At 37.7% G+C, this 21,014-nt stretch overlaps 2 protein-coding genes across 2 annotated transcripts in view; both read right to left on the bottom strand.

Annotated features, from left to right (window-relative positions):
* LOC122567528 (M protein, serotype 6-like) overlaps positions 1-16,567 on the bottom strand; it is a 31,513-nt gene extending 14,946 nt beyond the window's left edge. The window contains exons 1-4 of the mRNA XM_043726162.1: positions 16,458-16,567; positions 15,141-15,197; positions 14,750-14,817; positions 14,243-14,365 (exon numbers count right to left, since the gene is read on the bottom strand). Of these exons, the coding sequence (XP_043582097.1) occupies positions 14,243-14,365; positions 14,750-14,817; positions 15,141-15,197; positions 16,458-16,476 (267 nt within the window). The 5' untranslated portion in view covers positions 16,477-16,567. The remainder of the gene's footprint in view (positions 1-14,242; positions 14,366-14,749; positions 14,818-15,140; positions 15,198-16,457) is intronic.
* Positions 16,568-19,462: 2,895 nt separating this feature from the next.
* Positions 19,463-20,867, bottom strand: LOC122567503 (mitochondrial import receptor subunit TOM22 homolog). The gene is made up of 4 exons (XM_043726100.1): positions 20,710-20,867; positions 20,527-20,624; positions 20,207-20,312; positions 19,463-20,135 (listed from the first exon to the last, which is right to left on the bottom strand). The coding sequence occupies exons 1-4, from the start codon at positions 20,729-20,731 to the stop codon at positions 19,930-19,932; spliced, it is 432 nt and encodes a 143-aa protein (XP_043582035.1). The 5' UTR covers positions 20,732-20,867; the 3' UTR covers positions 19,463-19,929.
* Positions 20,868-21,014: the final 147 nt, after the last annotated feature.

Below are 21,014 nucleotides of genomic sequence, written 5' to 3'. Positions count from 1 at the left end.
AGAGCGCAAAAGTACAGGTATCGAACGAATTACCAAACCAAAGATACACGAGATACTTTCAGCATCGTCGATTCAACCAAGCAAAACTCGGCTGACGAGGATGAGCCTGACGTAACCGCATCGCGATCAGTACACCGACTGGGAAATTTCAATGAAAATTAATTGAAGCGAACATTTCCCTTTCGCTTACGTGGTTGTCAGACGAGTATCTAACAATGATGGACGCGTATCTTGACAATTGCCTATCGATCGAGGCAAATGACGACAACGCGTTCAAAGAGAAGACGAGAATAGCACAAGTCGCAGCTACCACGCTATGTAGGATGAACAGCATAATGAAGCAGATGAGAAACTGACGAGACGACCGTACGAAATTACGATCCAACATTTGGTGGTTGAAACTAGCTTTACGCGTCGCTGCGAGAGACACGGACTACGCTTTGCACGCTGTCCGATTGATCGAACGTCAAAGAGGAGAAATCAAACGGCTAGAGGCGGCGAATAAAGATTCAACGAAAGAAGTCGCTGATATTAAATCTGCTCTGGAGGCTACGTTACGCGGCAAACCGCTTGGAAATCCGATGACAAGCTCGTGCAAGTTAAACAGAAGTACTTAGCCGAGGGAGAACGTTTGAACAACGAGATTCAGTATCTGAAAAGTCGGTTGGACGAGGTGCAAGAGGATCACGAACACAGTTCGCAAGTGGAACACTTAAAATGCAAGCTCTAAGCACTCCACGATCGTCGACTACACTATGGATATTATATTCACCGATATAGTTTAACAAAGCCGCGACAATGGCAAATCTATCCGAAGAACTAACGTGTTTCGATCGTTCGCAGGGCAACGCGATCTCGAAGAAGCGCGTCAACGGGAGTCGTAAACTCCCGTTACGATTCGACTAATCGACGCCACGAATCGTCCGACCCCCTATTTCGATTAAAATAATAAGGATGGTTGAATGAATATAACGCTGATATTAACAGGTTATAATATATATATTTTCAGGAGAGCAAGAAAGGTGGACAGGAGACCAAATTGTAGAAGAAAGAAGGAAGAGAGAAACAGAAGAGAGGAGGAAAAGGATAAGGGAATCCAGATACAACAGATACTACAGGAACATAACCAGAGAGGAGACGCCAAAGTACCTGAAAGAGAGGATGAAGTGGAAGGACAGGAAAATGATAGCCAGGTTCAGGTGTGGAAACGAGACCAAAGCGAAGGAACATTGGAAAGAGGAGGGAGAAAAAAGGTGCAGACTACGTGGAAGGGAAGAAGAGGACCTGAGACATGTAATAGAGGAATGTGAAATAACAGGAGGAGCAAAAGACATGGAAAAGACATTGAATGAGACTGGGGAAGAACTAAGGGACTTAAGAGCAATAATAGAGAAAAGGAGGGCAAAGGCAATACAAGACGGGGTAGAAGGACAGGAAGGTAGCGCAGCAAGGAGGATAGAGACCAAAGGACATAAGATGTAGTCATAAGTGGCAAGAGTTTATAGTCATTAGTTATAGCGACTAGAGATAAGAATATGCTAAGGAGTGCAATACAATGTAAATCGAAAGTTCGTCCAAAGCCGAAAGGCACGGACTAGAATAAATGACTACGAATGAGTACGACCTGAGACTCGTTCCCTGTTGGCGACTGTGATGAATGATTTTGACTCGATTGACTCTATGTTACTCTGTCGGTTGACTGTCTTCGACTTGGCGACTCTAATGACTTGACTTCTTAGTCCTTCTGTTACTTGAACTGTTTTTTTAACTGACTATTCGCTCTTATGTTATTACGGAGGAAAGCTCGGTATGGGTGTGTTTTAGGTACGAAGAAAGCGGATTCGTTGCTCAGGAACGGTAACAATCCGCGATGCCCATTGGTTATGACCCACGTTAATGAATGAAGATGGAGATAGAAGGAGGAAGCCTCCTACCAACGTGGCTCGTGGGTGACATTGTTCATGGAAAAAAACCAGCTTTTCCCGTTAGGTAACTACTCGCTTTTTCTGTGATTTTTAAGAGCGAACAATAAACCTAAGGACTGTTCTAAGGACCAGCCATAAACCGAAAATACTTGCAGGATTAAAGAGTCCGTTGAAAGGATTCTGGTTATGGTGGTTCCTTAGGTTTATTGAGAGTCTGTATAACAGTCCGCGGGCCTTTGACAGTCAGACAATGAAGGACGGCGCGCGGACTATCCCACGCGACGTAATATAATGAGTGTAAACGATAGCTTGCACAAGACGCAAATGAGAAACGATGATTTGAATGAGATCGATAACCTGAAAACCGTGATAAGATACAAAAATGGTAATCTCATGGATTATCAGAAGAGATTCGTTGAGCTGGATGATCGAACGAAACGTTTGAAGACAGAATTGAATAGATTCAAAGCTACTGACGGCGATAATTCTTGGGACATTGGCTCGAATGGTCAGAATAATCTTAATAATATCGAACGACTTTTTTTTTTATTTAATTCTTTACATTCACAATTTGTCCAATTTGGACATTTAGTAGAATTTTTTAGCTGTTTGATTATCATGTGTGTGGCTATCCCCAGCGGGATACCATCTTCGTGTAATCGAACGACTGGCACAAGGTTTAACAAATACGCTAAAAAACGACCATGAAACACTGCTTGCTGGTGGCGATCCGGACTGCTTAAAATATATATAGAAAATTATCGAATCGAGCGTTAATTTCAAACAACTGCACATGGAATTTGCAAAATTTAGCAATCAACTTGGTGTTCCTTTGTCTCTAAAGAAAGTAAGGAAATCAAACGAGTGTTCAAAAGAACTTGCAACGTTGAAATCGAATTTAAAAGAGATCAGTATCGAAATTGATAGGTTAAAAAATAATCATGTAAAGAAGCATTATAGAATCGGCGGCAATCTATCGCTCTAGAATACTCGAATAAAATAAAAGAGCTCGAAACGATCACCGAGGAGGGACGGTCGACCATTACTGGATCGAATCGTCGTGCGGAAGGAAATTCGAACGAATCGGAAGACATTGAAAAATTGGAAGATTTTGTCGGTAGAGTGTGTCACGAGATCGAGCAGTTAGAAGTGATCGTCGTATCCAGCGATCGCCTAAGTATATTCAAGAGAATCGAGCAGATGGGGGTGTCGCACGCTCAAGGAGACCACCCGCTCAGAAACAGTTTAGGTGAAACAGGTGAGCTCGTGATAGGTCTGGAAGAAACACTTGAGTATATTTAACAATATATATGTCGGGTTATCATTGGAGTTAGGGGCATATAACGAATCTTCATGTGAATTGGCCATGGTTGTTACGTACTATAGATGATATTTATTGATACAAATGTGATTATTACAGAGTTTAACAAGTAATAGCGGCGATTGGATAATCGAGATGTCGATGACAATGAATTTAGGCTCGATAACGAATCCATGGTCAACGAGATGACGAATGCGATTTGATCCACGATTCTGGTGTGACTCAACGTACTTGTCCACTGTACAAGTAGAACTTATCGGACTGAATCTCAGTCCAAGTGGAACTGCCCTTATATATCTTTGGAGAATCTTAGCTAAATAAATCCTAAGATTTATAGCGGGTCCTTAGGCTAGCTGAAAACATTCTGTGAGGATGTATCGACATCTGGCAATCATCTTATCCGAAAAATAGGGTTTTTGTAGCGAACCACGGAACAGAAACCGTTGGAAAGTTTACTGTCGAGTGCCGCTACACAGTAATAGGGCAGGCTAGACATCCTGTATACCACAGCCATCGAAACAATAACCAAATAGTAACGGAATAGACGCCTCTGATATACACCAGACGACAACCCCTCCAAAGGGACTAAAACCTCAGTATAAAAACTCTCCAAAATAAGCGCTCGCGCCAGTCTGTTAAAACATTTTGAATCAGTCTCTTGTAACACTTTGAATCATTCTGTTGTAACACTTTGAACCGCCACTCTATTGGATTTACATACTAAATTTTATTATCATATACTATTTGTTCGACCAGTCGCGGGGAGACGCGATCGCGAGGAAGCGCATCAATGGGAGTCGTAAATTCCCGTTACGATTAGAATAATCGACACCACGAACAGTTCGATCCCCGTATTTCGGTTAGGGCAATAAGGGTGGTTGATTTTGTAGAACACTGCGGTTAACAGGTTATAATATGTATTTCCAACAACGATTTATACTTTATCTTTGTTACAATGATACAAGTGTCGACTGCCAAGCTACGGTTGAATACGACCTGATACTCGTTTCGTGTTGGCGAAGGTGAGTGAGTGTTGTCGAGATCTGACTGTTCTCGAACTGATATGTAACTCTGATTGTGTATCTGAGGTGTATAGCTGAGATGTATATCTAAGATGTGTATCAGAGAGGTGACTGCTCCCTAGTTGAGGAAGCAGTCAGGTGTTGACTAAAGTATCGTAAAAACAGTGAAGTGTGTTCTCGTTGCATTACGGAGTAAAGCTCGGTGTGGGTGTTTCTTTTGAACTAATGACGCGGATTCCTTGTTTACACTTTTCGTTAGGAAAGTGAGGGTAACGATCCGCGATGCCCATTGGTTATAGCCAAAGTTAATAACTGAAAATAGGAGGAGGAAGCCTCCTACCAACGTGACTCGTGGGTGACCTTGTTCATGGGAAAAACCAGCTTTCCCGTTAGGAAAATATTCGCTTTCTCCGTCATTTGTACGAACGCATAATAAACCTAAGGACCGTTCTAGAGACCATCCATAAACTGATAACACTTACAGGAACAACGATTCCTTTGTCACGTAAAATTAGTACTTAGATTCTGAAGACAGGATGGTTGAGTCGTAACACAACTACTATCTTTATTTTCTATCGTACTTTATTAAATAACATAACAGTTTACAATAATCATGACTGATCTGAGAGATGTTGACTGTAATTTGACGTATAATAATCTAAGGACTGTTCCAAGGACCATTCATATACCGGTAACACTTACAGAAACAATAAACTAAAAGTTTAAGATTATGGTGGGTCCCTGAAATAATTGAGGGTACACGGTGAGGACCTACACACATTCGGCCTCTAATGTGGATTGACGTCACACCTTCAAGGTTAATAGGAGTTAGTAAGCCTAAGTTTATGGTGGGTCCTTAGGTTTGTTAGGTGAACTTTCGCACGTTCGCGGGGGGACGTGCGCTCTCGAAGAAGCGCACCAACGGGAGTCGTAAATTCCCGTTACGATTGACTAATCGACGCCACGAATCGTACGATCCTTTATTTCTTGTGGGATAATAAGGGTGATTAATTGAAATAACGCTGCGGTTGACAGGTTACTATATATTTAATCGATCCAACAACTTCGGTGATACAATAGTGAATGCGTGTACGAACAACGACGAGTGAGTACGACCTGAGACTCTTTTAGTATCGTTGCGTTGACTGAATGTATTTAACCGAACACTGGATGATGACTTGACCGAGAGATGACTGCTTGACCACTTGCTCGATAAGTGCTGAACTGGGACTAGCCGAGAATTGTACTGGACTCGGAATGGAATCGGAATGAGACTTGGATTTGGAGAGAGTGAGAATTGGAATGCGATGAGACGCGATTGCTGAACTGGGATGAGACTTAGAATCAGCCCTGGACTTAGACTTGGATTGCTGAACTGCCCTTAAGGTGTCTAGGAGGAAAGCTTGGTGTGGGTGTGTCCTTTGACCGAAGAACGCGGATTCGTTATTCACACTTTTCGTCCAGAAAGTGAGGGTAACGATCCGCGATGCCGATTGGTGATGACCCACTCTAATGAACAGAATATGCAGAAGTCTCCCACCAACGTAGAGCGGCGGTGAACTTTGCTCCTGATGAAAAACAGCCTTTTATGATGGACATGTGTTAGCTTTTCCCATCTGATGACTGTCCGCCTTCTCCGTTATTCTTAAGAGCGCCTAATAAACTCAAGGACCTTTCCAAGACCCAGCAATGAACTGCAAATACTTCTCGAATTAGAGAATTCTCCAGACATGCAATTTGACTGGCAAACATGTGTGAAGACAATGCAGCTAAAGGCTAATGTCTTTATGGTGGGTCCTTGGGTCTATTGAGAATCGGGAAGACTGTAGGTTGGCCGTTGGCTGCCAGGTAGCGAGAAAGCGTCGGAACTCTTCTGTGATCAGGAATATTCGAGAAAGAAGCTGCAACAGGTGAAACGCGAAGCGAGTTTAACGAGAAAAAAATTACAAAATCTCCAGAGCGATAAGGAAGCATTGTTAAAAAGGAAATGGGCAAAATTCGTGACGCTGTTCAGAAAAAGACCGAAGGAGCAATGAGCGTTCTTATCGAGAGAAACACGATGAAGAAAGCATTAAACGCCAAGATCACGGACTTGACACGAAGCCTTCAGATTACTTCGAAGAAAAATGAAAACTTACAAAATAAGGTAAACGAATTAAAACGAGCTAAATGCAAACAAGAAACTACGAGTACCGCGGAATAAAATGAGAATGCAATGCGCTTGCAGGAAGCGATGGAGAGGATGAACGCTGAATTACACCAACTCAAGGTGGACTTGGCAACTTCAAACGAGAGTCTCGATAACGCGAATCGCGAAAATGCCGATCTGAAAATTAAATCGCAACATTTTCCCAATGCTAAGGCAATACTGGAAACGAACATTTTTCATTTAGAGTGGAAAAACAGTGTATCAAGTGTGTGCTCGTGTATCAAGTAGGCGCGGAAAAAGCTACAGCCGATGAACGACTGAAAGAGCTCATCAATTTAAAATCCGATTACAACGAATTAGACATCGAAAAGGCGAATTTGGAGAAAGCAAAGGGACGATTAAACGCGAATTTGACGAATATAAGGGTCGAAAAGAAGCTGCTGGAAAAATCTGTAAATCACGTTTGCACCAAATGTTCCGTGTTTGAAGACGAAATTGATAAGTATAAATTTGGACGCGACGGTCTACTCGAAGAAATCAGATACTTTAGAACGAGCAACGAACATTTAAGTAACAAATCGGAAAATACGCAAACGGAATTGAACAGGTCCAGGGATAAAATAAAATGACCAGGAATTTGAAAACTCGAGACTGCACGGTGATTTGAACGAACTGAATTTAAAGGAAATTAGCTTCGAATGCCGTGTGCAAACTCTTCTGTTAGAAAAGAATCGACTCGCAACAAGTATTGACTAGACAAGGACAATGTCACACTAAACGATCTATTGAACCAAGTTAAGACGGTGAAGGAACAACATTTCACTGTCGAATTAAACAAATTAAAAACTGATTACAGTAAAACGAGATCGAAAAACACGATTCTACAAACCACTGTCGACGAAGTAAGGCAAAGCAACGAAACATTGAAGAAAGCCACGTTGGAAAAAGAGAAAGAATCGTTGGAACAGAAGTGTGTGAGCAGTTTACGATGCAAAATCTCCAAGATAGAAAACGGGGAAAACGTGGCGTATAGCGAGTTTGCAATAGCAAATCTGGCAAACGTTTGAATGACAAAACAAAATTAATGAAAGCGAGACAAGAGTTAAAGAAAGTAATTGTAGAAAACGAATCGTTAAGATTCGAAATATTAAACTTGAGGAGTCAGAACTTTAAAGTTAAAATGCAATTGGCTCGCACGAAGCATGAGCTTCGAAAGCAGAAAACTGAATTAGTAGAGAACGTGAATATTTATTATAAAGAGATCGATAGACGCTCGAGTAATAGTATGAATAACGTAGGAACAGTAACACGTATCGGCCGGACGAGTGTATTACCCTTACAACAAACCGGAACAGAAACTGAGAAATTAATGAAAACTGTGAACAAATTAAAAGTGTGGAACACTGCCCTCAAAATGGAGATAAATTCTCTGAGATACAGGATGGTTGTTAATTTTACGAAAGACGAGAAAAGGAAGGACGAGCTGCGAACCGCGACTGAAGAATCTCGAGCATTGAAAACGAAATTGACGACACTGAGGGACGAAAAAGACTCTTTACGGGTTGGACTGGATACAGCCACTTCGAAATTGGATCGGTTAGAATCGGAGAAAGCTGCTTTGAAGAATGAGCCGTATACCTTAAGGAAAATCAATTCCGATCTCAAACACAAAAGCAAGCGAATTATAGTATGCTTATCAAAAGTTGAAGAAGAAGAGTGTAGGTTTTGATAGCTGTATCATAAGAGCGATTAAAAAAATAAAGAGATATTCGATGAGCGCGGATAATCTGAACAATCCAAGTGATTTGAAGGATCTTTTAAAAAAGTACATCTTGAGCGAAGAAATCTTACATTCGATCCAATTCGATGTAATTCGATACAATCATTTCGTTAGTTATAATAAAATAAATTATGTTGTAATAGAAATAAAGCATAAGATACGAAACGAAACTATGTATAGAGAAGACAATCGTAATACAGAGTCCATTTTTATTTCTAGACAATTTTTCTATATTTTAATCTAATTTGTAAGAGAAATTTGGTCCAACCCTCAAAAAACAGCATTTTATTTGTTGCCACACTAGGGTTAAGTTAGAGTTAGTTTCGGATATTTGTTATTACTACAAGGAGGCCTACACCAAGCTCGTTACCTCCGGTAGTAATCAGCAAGCCTCAAGGAGTCTTCCCCAACCGCATTCTTGCAAAGAGCCAAGTCTGCGCCTACCCTCGCTAACGAACGATTGGTATCAACATCTGTCAATCACAGACAGATTATTGTATACGCTTCTTTTGTACCTCTCACCTAACATATTCGTTCATCGCTCACTCCTTTTTCATATTATTTTAATCTACGTAATATGCATATAATACCAGAGAGGATTTCCTCTCTGACGATTCATATACAGATGAAGATGGAAAGAAGTCCTCTGAAAGAAGTACGGATCTGATTGGTTGTTTCTGGCAGACTCAACGCAATCGTAAAATTAAACATGCGTATTGGCCAAAAGTATCGCATATACAAACAAAACAATGTAGGCAACGCGTGACGATGAGCGATGTAGAAGGGTATGCACATACTTAGTAAGTAAGTACATACTTAGCTCCTTTATCCAGTGTCGTCGCGGAGAATTCTTCCCACTTCCATGTTGTACAATGTATGTATTTATGTATTATATAAGTATGTACTTACATACTTACCCAAAGCATGGGACTTTGTGTCTCACGTTCTGAAATACCGATCTCGATTGCTTTTTTAAGCCCTCTGCGATTTGCTACGGTGAATATAGGAACTATCTGGTATTAGACTAAATCGATAACATCGCATGTGACACGGAAATGGTAAGGAGTTCAAAATAACTGTCGAAATAAGTCATGGGTCATGAGAAAGCATTGCATTGATTGCATGTCACGTCTGTTCGGTACCTCGTCTACGATATAATGTTCAAAAGGGTGTAGATTTAAAAACATTTATGAAGATGTTAGTAAAGCATAAGACAGTCTAGAATTTCGTACAGAGATTCGTAAATAATTATAAATTTTAACTACATCTAAATATAAAACTCAAAAATGAAATATGGAACATTAAATTTATAAAATTAATAAAAAGTACTTATTATTGATTACACTTCTAAATTATATCTGAATTATATTTCACTAATGAAATATATCATAGATGCATTGAAAAGAAAACCCAGTCAGAATCGCAGCCAATTAGCTCATATTACTTGCCATATAATTAATAATTGTATCAGTTATACAGTTAATTGCTTTGCTGTATAGTGATACAATTAGTAATTATATATCAAATAATACCGATTGCCCGGATTTCATCGGGTGCTACGAGTGGAGACCTACTCTACCCGCGACCCATCCACGAAATTTGATACGCAACGCTAATAAATATAAATCTATTTAAATTCGTATTTAAGCAACACGCAGCACTAATAGCGAGAGATGCAACCATGTAGGAGGTTGATGACCGATCACATTAGTACAGCTCTTGTAGCTGTATCGCGCGATCCAGGATAGTCTCCGACAAAGGCAATCGGAAGATTTTGGGCGTTTTATAAACGCAACTCTACTTAACAAAACGCGATCATTCATTATCGCAATGCTAAAGGGAAAAATAATTAGAAATCGCAATGGAGTAATATCGCAACGCTAACTCTTACAGTGAATTCAATGAAAATTACTATTTACTATATGAAAAAGCTACTTTAAATATTCTAATATTGTAACTTGCAAAACAATAAAATTGATTAAAAACTAACATTTTTATAATCTAATTTTAAACAATAGAAAACAGGATAAATTCTGATACATATAATTCTCTAAAAAGTTCTAAAAATTCATAATAAAAAGTGCAAAAGATAATCGCGGGATCATAGTTTATAACTCTAAAGTAAACATGATTATCATTTTATCGTAACTCTAATTCAAACCGTAATCATTCTCTCGTGGCACTAATAAGAAAAACCGCGAATTGCCCAATGTGATGATGGACCGATATATACATCGGCCAAAAAAAAAGGACTACTATTACTACTACTACAAATACTAAAAGGGAGCATAGTGACAAAGTAGTAACATGGATCATCCAGAGGATGGGAAGTCATTCGTAGTTGCCCTCTTCTATGGCAGTTTGCCGGGCCTCTTCAGCTAGTAGCCTCTTCTTTCATCGGGCGCAATGCCCGCTGAAATTTACATCTAAGCTCGAGACTTTCCAAATCGCAAACCAAAAAATAAGATACAAAAGTGAAATAAAAACATAAATCGCGGAAGCTGATCCAAGTACACATGGATGAACAACGATCATATAGCGATCGCTGTCCGTTCGCATGTGCATGCTCGAGCAATATTAACGTTCGTTTCGAAAACCACTCGCGATCATGACCGCGAAATTCAAAAAATCGATGGGCAAAGCCAGAGACGATGACATGTTCCATTCGTGCCAGATTTACCATTGATTATTCGAATGAAATTCCCTGAAACAAGTTGGTCACTCAAAAACACGCCTACCCGACCAGAGACTGTGCCAACCTGCTCGGCTCTATCTACTTATAATTAGCAGACACACCAGAAAGTATACTACCTATCCTACCTAACCCTATATTTAAAAAATGGCAAAACAAGCACACCAATACACTCGCTCCACGGTTCTCACACATAATACCCGGGCGCAAGAGCCTTTTTTTTAATGTGGAGGAAATCCGCACGGGCACCAGGCCGCTTCTGGGGAAAGCGGCGCGGTAGTGTCGGACTCCAACCGACTAAAACCTCTACGATGACCGTCCCTGCTGCGATCGAGAGAGTCCCGCGAACTGGTGCGAGCGACACACCGCCCCCCCACGCGCACAATAATACATCCCCTAATGAAGCGGTGTGCGGCCATGTCACACCGCGCCTCGTCGCCGGAGCCGCAGTGCAAGGCAGTCTGGTTTCCCTACCGGACTCGATGCTTTTCTGTCAGCATCTTTCCCTGTAATTCCAAGAAGTAACGCCCCCGTGACCGCTTTCCTCGGTTTGACAATGACAATGACATGTCGGCCAATGACATCGCCTTCCCCTGCGTAAATCCCGAGCCATCTTTCATGGTGAGCTGGCATCGGGGAAGGCCAGGTATAGCCTCTCTACGTCCCCTCTTTAAGACAGGCTTTTTAGCTGCTACTCCGCCGCCGCTGCCCGCTCCCTCCGCGGATCCTCTCCCAATGCGGGAGGGTGCTGGAGGCCGGGTAGCCACCTCAGCGAAAGTCCTCACCCTCCACCTTTCGTTGCTGTTACCGGCCGCCGTTCCGGGCACCGAAACCACCGTGCGCAACGATGACGACGGCAACGACGACGACGACGTCCGTCCCTCAATTCTCCTGCCCTCGGTCGGCGTATGGACCGTTGGAGGAGGCTGCGCCTCTGTCCACCTCACCTTTGGCCTGTTCCTTCTGCCTCTTCCTACGACGGTGGTGAATCTGTCTATCTCGTCGACCGACGACTCCGCGGTCGATCGCGAAGTATCTCTCGCCAGCTTTGACCGTGCTTGCACGGTTCTCGAAACGGCCGCAGTGTCCGTGGCCGGGGGGATTGCGCCACTAGGCGTCATCTCCTGCCACCATTCCTCAACCTTACGGTGAAGCAGAGCACCACCGGATCTTTTCGTTCCTCTCCCGGCTACTGGTTCGTTGCTCCCCGCCCCACCGGAACAGCGGAGACCTTTGGACGCTGGCCGGGAGTGCAGGGGCGGAGGAGGAGAGGGACCCATAATCGCTCCCGTTGGGGCGGCCCCGGGGGCATTTGCTTTCGTCCCCCTTGTGGTGGAATTCCCCCCCCCCCCCCCGCTTATCTTCCACCGTCGGAGGTTCTTGTTCTTGCTGCCCTCTCGCTACATTCCTTGGTCAGCCGTTCCACTGTCTCCTGGAGACGACTAACCTCACTCTCCAGAAACCGCAACCTGCTCCGTAGGTACGCGCCGTCCGTGTTATCTTGCTTTTTGTCGGTGGAGGGATCGACGTCTTTCCCGATACATTCTCTCAACTCCGACTCAGTCTTCATTTCCTCTTCCCTCGTGTCGTCGCCGCCGGCGGTACCGCCGCGGATGCGGAGGCAGCAGAGATCGGCCATCGTCGAGGCGACGACGGAGATGGCGACCGTGCGCCGCTGAAGCTCGACGCTGGACGCCCTCGCCCTCAACGAGGTCAACATCAAACGCCTCCCGCACGTCCCTCTCAGGTTCTTGGAGACGGAGGCGATCCTCTCAACCTCCTCCATCCATCTGTGGTCCTACACCCTGAGAACCCATACCTGCCTCGTGCTCCCGAGGCGCAAGAACCTACACTAGAGAGAACGTCCCGGGATGCCTCCGACATCCGAACTTGACATACAACGTGCACACTCTAATTTACGTACCATTTTCCTGAAATCGACTGACAAAGACTAGTGACCATTGCGCAAAACGTGATAAAACACGTCTAAAAAAATTATATCATTAAAATAAATGTAAGTAAACTTGGAATTATAATCATAATTTACAGCAATATCAACAGCGTGGTTACACTTAATCGTGTAGATGACATTACCACGAATTGCGATTGTATTGATATATAAGTTGAATTAATATATGTCTCAACATTTTTAATATCTTAAGTTGTAGCGAATGAGAAAAACGACGCAACTCCACAGCCTAACCACACACACACAATGTGGAAAATACGTCGTGCACGATACATCGTCAGTCACTGAGAAATTATTACATTAAATATGATCATCGTGCCCAATGTCTTTTTTCCATTGAAGTAGCACCTGGGCACGTAAATTAGATCCTGATAATGGACACGGAAAGGGTTAAATCTGAAAATCCTGATGTAAAAACGTTCGTCTAATTTGTATTTAACGGACCAACGTTCTTTAATTTTATATTTTATTACTTAGTTTCGAATTATGATAACTCTATTTTATTAATTTAATAAATTACTGAAATTTTAATATCATCAAAAAAGTGGTATTAATGGAAAAAAGACTAAGACTTGATGAAATGGAATAATTGACTCTAAATGTATAACCAAGATAGAAATAATCTCAGGCAATCTCTTTGTCAAAGCATATTTCCGAAAATGGAGAGGCAGTGTCCAAAATTATTGTTTTGATTCAAAAATCGACCTGCCGCGAAGTTTCTTCTTGCACATAAAATTTCACACATTCTTGTACGGACAAAAAATGAATTTTAATTCATATTTTAAATTCTACCGGTGTTTATAATATCTGAAGTCAAATAAAAGAATGTGACTTAATATTGTCACAAAAGAGAAAATTAAATTGAAGATTATTTATTGTATCGTATATTGCATGTATCGTCATTATCAGTGAGTGAAAATTGCATCTTTCATTACAACGAAATCGGAGGGCATCCGATTTCTCCGCTATAAAATGCTCAAACGAAATGGCTTCGATATCTCTTATTTATAGTAAAATTCATTGCTTAAGATTAAATATATTTGTCATACAGGTATATTCGTTTAGATATTTGCATTTTGCAAATATTTATACCGAATATTATTATACACATTTATAAGTACCACGAATACATTCTCAAATTTATACGTTTAAACTAATTATTAAAAAACTAATTACTATAATCGCAATGTGCAAGAAGACCTATCCTAAACTAATAAATAAAGATATGAAAAAAAATGTTACTACTCATGGGTACAAAAAATACCCGCGGTCACTATGCTCGCAAAAAATTCTACATAATACAACCAGTCACCCGTGCCGATTCAGACCTTTCATCCTACGACATGATTGAGTGACCCGAGGAGCAGAAATGCATGTGACTCACCATTAGAAGCAGAGAAGCGGAGAACCATCGATACTGCACTCTCTCAGCAAATATCATCAGGAAGACTAACATCAAGCAGGAACCATTGAAAATCCAATGGTGGAAATGGAGGTTATGAAAGATCTGTTACAAAACAAAACACAATGAGTGATCGCTGATTATTTGGAAAGTTGGAAATTATGAAAAATGGAAATTTATTACATTCGTAACTTTAGTAATAATAAAGATTGAAATTCTAATAAACTTCAATACATGTAAAAACTGAAACTCTAATATAAAAGTTTAAAATCTAGAAATCAAGAATCTAATGATTTTTTAAATATATTAGTCATTTGTTTTATAATTTGGTATTAAGACTTTAACACTTTTTTTATTTTAATGGAAAAATAATCTTAGAAAACCCTAACCTATGAAATTTTCAATCAAATTGTATTTCTTAATCAATAGTATTCAAAGCAAAATATACAGAATACACATAATTCAAGTATGATATGTAAAGTTACTTACATTCTTGGCTTTTGAGCCACTGTTGGAGCATTCCCAAAGAAGATAAAGAAGTTCAATCTGTGATATGTCTATAACAAAACATAAAATATCATTAATATCATTAATACACAATAACAAACATGGAACTTTAGCAATAATAAAGACTAAATTCTAATAAGTCTGTAAATTGAAACTCTAACATAAAAGTTTGAGAACAAAACACTGACAATTCAGTAATTTTTTATGCGTATCAGACAGTTTTATTATACTTAAATGTTAAGACTTTATTTCAATTAAAAAGGACATTTACAGCTTTCTAAATTATCAATCATTTTTATTGTATAATTAACAATAATTCAAACAAAATATAATAAATAGAATAAATTGAAATACAATATATAAAACTACTTACATTCTTGAGCTCCTGCAGAGGTCCTTTGTCCTTTTGAGAGGTGCACTAACTCTAATACTGAAAAAGAATGTTCAAAAGAATATAAAGTAAGACTACGTTACTGCGACCGCTAAAATTATAATCGGCGAACAAGATTCTAATATCGCGTACAAATTTGATTGATAAAATTTTATTATTTTCGCGTATAACTTTTGTTTCGAATTTAATCAAAACTATCGTGATTTACATTATCGTGAGCAACTGTTTACGAATACCTTGAATGAATGCAATCATTTGCAAAAATTATACTGAAAATGTTCGTTATTAGAATACGAAATATACACTCCACTAATACACTATAGTCGCGTGTTATAAATATTCGAAAATATTTGCAAGAATTAGAAAATTCACAACTAAAGATACATAAAGAATATTACACAACGCGCGCGAAACTCTGTTTTGAAGTATTTGAGTCTAACATCGCGCCATCTTTATGAAAAAAATGTAAGTTACGAAGCTGCAATATATGACGTTAACTGCAGCAAATTTACATAATATAGCAAAAAAATTTGAATTCTAGAAGTGAATGTTACAATATGTATCGAAATAAGTTAAAACTATTGTTATTAAGATTTCTATGTTTCAAACTCTGTCTACACGAAACTATCGTTAAATTATTAGGAATTCTATATCGCGGATTACACTGAAACAATAAGACAATTCGTTAAAGATTCGTTTAAAATAAGCAAATGATTTCATATCTTCGAAATAGAACAATGATTTATTTAATCGTCTTTACTTTCATCTTAGTATTCCAAATAATTAAGAAAGTATCTATTATGAAATATGTATCAAATATATTTTTAAATAAATATAAATTGTATATCAAATGTTATCCATGCTCGAATAAAAAGACAATAGAATCGTTCACGCACAGCTACCTTAGTTAAAATAAATTAAACATTACTAAATTTCCATGAAAATTTATCGGATTGATCATTAATCGTCGTTGCATCCACATATCAATATTCCTGTTACTTCTATATTATCCCTGCTATAAATCAATGATCTGCACAAAAAATAACTAAAAGTTAAAACAAATGTATAAAATAATTAAATGAAAACACAATCAAACTCAAATTTTATTACAAAAGCTTACGATAAAAGCTACCGGTAACAGATCATTTAGTAAATGGACGACTTGATTTCATTACCTTAATGTTCGATGAACCGTTAAATAAACGTGTATTAATCAAACAATATTAATAACGAGATATAAACGATAATAAAAGAAACTAATGAAGAAAACATGCCAATAGGTTAGAATACGTTACAAACCTAACGCAACGCGAAACATACTATCTGCACGAAATGTAAACGACTGAATAACTCCTTATACGTTAATTTCGCTGAGCAACATCCAAAGCGCCCTGGTAAGGGGAGGGGGGCGCACGAATCGGTGGCACAAGCAGGTATGTAGTTGAACGATTTACACAAAAGAAATGTATACACCTGCAAAAACATTCGTATGTGCAGTAAGTGCTGCGTGGAAACGAATCTAACCAAATTTCAAACAAAACATACATCACGCAATATTCATATACCACACAATGATTACATCGATCTTTATAAAATCGTACAATAATTCGTAGCCCTACTGACAGTCTTCGGTGTCAAAGACACATTTGTCCAACTTGAAATGAGAGATAGAAAATGATACTGCTAACTGTATATACAATTTCGTGTCCCGCAAATGGAACATATGAGTCGTTGTACTAAACCGTTTAATATTCTATTTTCGCGACACTAAACTTTTGAAAATATCGAAAAATTATAAACTCCGAGATGCCTGAACTAAATTTCGCTTAAAAGTAGAGAGAAGCCAAAGAGAAACTCAAGATCAATCAGAGAATAAAATAAAAATTGCGGCACGAACGAACGAATTCGCGATCTTTCGAAAGAGTCAGTGGGTTCACGCGGCACACTCCTATGCATAAAATAACCCCAAGTTTTAGCGGGAAAGGATAATAGAATTTTATTTTTCGTTCCAAGATGGATAAGTATCATTGTACAGAATGGAGCCACAGTGCACTTAACATAGGTATCTATCTTATAATTAATTAAGACTAAAACGCACGCGTCCTATGGTGTCCCACCGTGTCCAACGGTGTTGTAAATTAATAGTTTAAATGTAATAAATTAATGGTTTAAATGTTATAAATTAACAATTTAAATACAATAAACTAATAGTTTAAATGTTGTAAATTAATAGTTTAAATGTTATAAATTAACAGTTTAAATGGTATATATTAAAAGCGCAAATGTTATAAATAGAAAATTTAATTCGTAAAAGTTCTTCGATCTTCACAGTACTGAAGTTCAAACACAAATGAGCGCGCGCGTGAGTCGTATGTTCCTTATATACCTAATGGCATACACTTGGTTTTTCCATTATAACACAATCAAATTTAATAATTTTTTAATTTTTATTGTAAATTGATGCCTTCAACAATTTATTACAATAACCATTTTTACAATTTTTACACTTTTTATACTTTCTACGAGCTAAAAGTAAATTTATACTTATATGGTACTAGTTTTTGTCTTAAAACTGTGTTAATTTATGCTAAATACCAGTTTATGACAAAAATAATTATACTACAATAGCGAAACTTATAGCCAAAATAATGTAATAAAATTTATAAATATATGATTTATATAATATTTCAATTTTTAATAATTACAGTGTATTATTAAATGCACATAAAGTTGATTTTATTATATTATCTTTTAAAATATAGCAACAGATATAGCAAAAAAGTCAACAAACATCGAAATCCCTTAATTACTAAATTACTTAACACGTCGGACCAGATCCGCAGGCTAAAAAAATACTACCCGTTAGACCTAAGCACAAGATTTAACTAGATATTTATATTAAGTAATATTTACTTATTTATAATACATGTTCATAATTATACTTATCTATAATAAGTATTAACTTATTATAAATAATTAGCCATGTCACTGCGTCACGCCAGAGAAAATTACTGAAAATTCTCAATGCGAGAATTGATTGTAAATTACTAATAAATAAATTTAAAAAAAAAGAAATCTTTTAAATTATTGATTATATGGAAAAAACGCATCAAATAAAAGTTGTAGATCTAGAAAAGGAGCATATTTTACGTTCATTTAAATTAAAACAGAGAATGATTGATGCCTTAAATCGCGAAAAAGAATCGAAAGCGTAAAGTAAATACAATTATTGTAAGTCTATGAAATTCCTGACATTTTTGAGAGAAGTATTGAACAATTCGTTTCCGTCCAAACTAAAGCTTTTTTTAAAAGATTTGGATGCGATTACAAATTCTCCAGACAAAACCATCAACTTGGTATGAAAACAGAAGAGTTATTAAAGAGCTAGAATTCGTGAATATATAACTGTAAATTGTCAATGATACGGAAAAGGGAAGTGTTTCCTGGTCATACAAAAGGAAATTATTTGTAAAAAGATAAAGTTAAAAATGAACAATCTATTTTCCATTGAAACTTTTTTCCTCTTATTCCACATTGTTTACCAATTTTCATTACAACAAATTTACAATTGTGCAGTTTCCTGGTTTGTAAAGAAATTTCTGAAATTAAAAAAGAATAATCCTTTAAGATCGAATATAAAAGACACATTTTTCTAGGCTTTATTGATAAAGATCATTAAGACACATTTAAATTTCAAAGATTAGAAACATAATTTTTGCAATTTTTCCGGAGACTGTTTGAGACGCACGAAAAAAAGTAATAGAACATAAAAGATTTTCCTTCTCTAGATCTACAACTTTCGTCTGACGTACTTTTTGACATAATCAATGACTTAGACAATAATGAAATAAAATGGATTTTATGCGCATTTGAATAGTTATTTTTGTTTAAGGGCCCAGAGGCACGCTTCCCGCTTATCCAATTACGTCCAAGATCTGCACAAATTATTTTATTATTAATTGCAACTATCCCGAGGGTGCCGCTAAAGAAATCTTGAAAAAAATTTTCATTAAAAGTGAATTAGAGCCTATTGGGTATCGAAAATTTCAAATGGGTCTCTTGAATATGCACTTAGAAGCGAAGAATCCGAATCGGAAACGTGAAAAACGTACTTAGGAGCCGAAAGATCCTAAGGTTACCTTTAAAAATGCCTTTGAATGTTGGAAATTCCAAATGTAACATAAGAAACGTTAGCAAGACCAGAAAATTTCAAACGTAACTCATGAAAGTATATTTGGAAAATACAAACAAAAATTTGTTTCGATTGTTTATAACGTTCTCTATAGTAATTGACAATATTGAAAAACATTCTTCAGTATATGTTTATTCAACATCTTATGATACAACATGCGATACCTTATAGACGGTAACATTACGAGAGGATTTAATGATTTTATAGATTATAGATAACGGTGCACTACACGTAATCGAGTGTTATTTTACTAATATTTCATAAGGAAATATTACAATGCTTAAATTTGATATGATGAAATGTCAGTGAATTCATTTTGGTATAAAACAGATATTCTAAAAAGAAAAAAGCAACAACGAATAAACGTAGCGTAGATATTATTTTTAAATTCACTTTAATTCATTTCATTTTTCTATGTATCATTTAGATTTTTATAGCAAATAATACGATAATCTTATGGATGTGTAGATATCAGTGAGATATTAGAATAGGTTCAAGTTATACTAATATAAATATAAACAGTGAACAGAATGTTCGACTTATGGTAATTTGAATGCAACACCAATGGTATTGTTGCTATTATTGCTGAACTGGTGGAGCCATTGGAAGACTTGAAGCATTCACGTTCGACATGGCTTTACTAGGTCCTAGCAGGACCTGCTTCTGTTGCGTCCGTTGTGCTTCTTCCATTTGTACTCGTTCTATCTCAAACAATATAGGTGCAAATAAAATAGCAGATGAGCTGAAGAATACCCATGCTGCTGAACATGAATACACATATAATCCTACAAAACAGCAAAAATGTATCATTTATTTGTAATGTGACATTGAATATCTGAAATTAAAAAATACAGACCTTTCATACAATTGCATAAACAAGTGCCGATATTATACCCCACGTTTCGTACTTTTTCCGGAAACATTTCCGTAAGTCCCAATAATCGTTCTGCCAAGCTTTCATCCTAAAAACAAACTCAAAGATACTGCATTTTTCATAGTGAAAATTTAATATGATTAAGCCGCAACACGGAAAGCATGATTCGTAGGCAACAAAATATTTGGTTAATTCCTGAAGATTAATTATGGTTACTATCCGTAAGTAACGACTCGTAATAATGCAAAGTTTCATTTATTTATCACATCAATACGTAATCACTGTATATCAAAATCGAATACCTCTTCGTCATCCTCATCGTCAGGAAGAAGCGATTTCACCTCGGGAGAATGTGCGTCGCTACTACCCATGCCGCTATCCAATTGCTCTACTTCTTCGACTGAAGTCATATAAGAAAATAATTGACGACTGATAAACGAATGAACGATGTACTTTATTTTCACGAATTAAATTTTAAAATTCACCTTCTTCTACTCTGGACATCATAAATTGAGATAAATATTATATGTACGAAAATTCACACCAGTATAAAGCAGATACAGAACAACTCTGATTTTGCTATGGTCGTGGAGGTTTCTAAATTGTATTTAGAATGGCGCATGTTCAGATGAATATCTGAAAAAAGTCCCTAGACAATTTTTAAGGTATAAATCTCTATATAGTCCCTGAGAATATATAGATGCATTGTATATTTCTATTTGTTTTTATAAATATATAATAATATTAAGAAACAGAATTAAATTGAGTAAAAAAGATAATCTAAAATAGG

This window comes from Bombus pyrosoma, linkage group LG5 (genome assembly GCF_014825855.1).
Source record: "Bombus pyrosoma isolate SC7728 linkage group LG5, ASM1482585v1, whole genome shotgun sequence".
Classification (NCBI taxonomy): Eukaryota; Metazoa; Arthropoda; class Insecta; order Hymenoptera; family Apidae; genus Bombus; species Bombus pyrosoma.
Note: the sequence above shows the minus strand (reverse complement) of the source record. Positions and strands in the feature narration are given on the sequence as shown.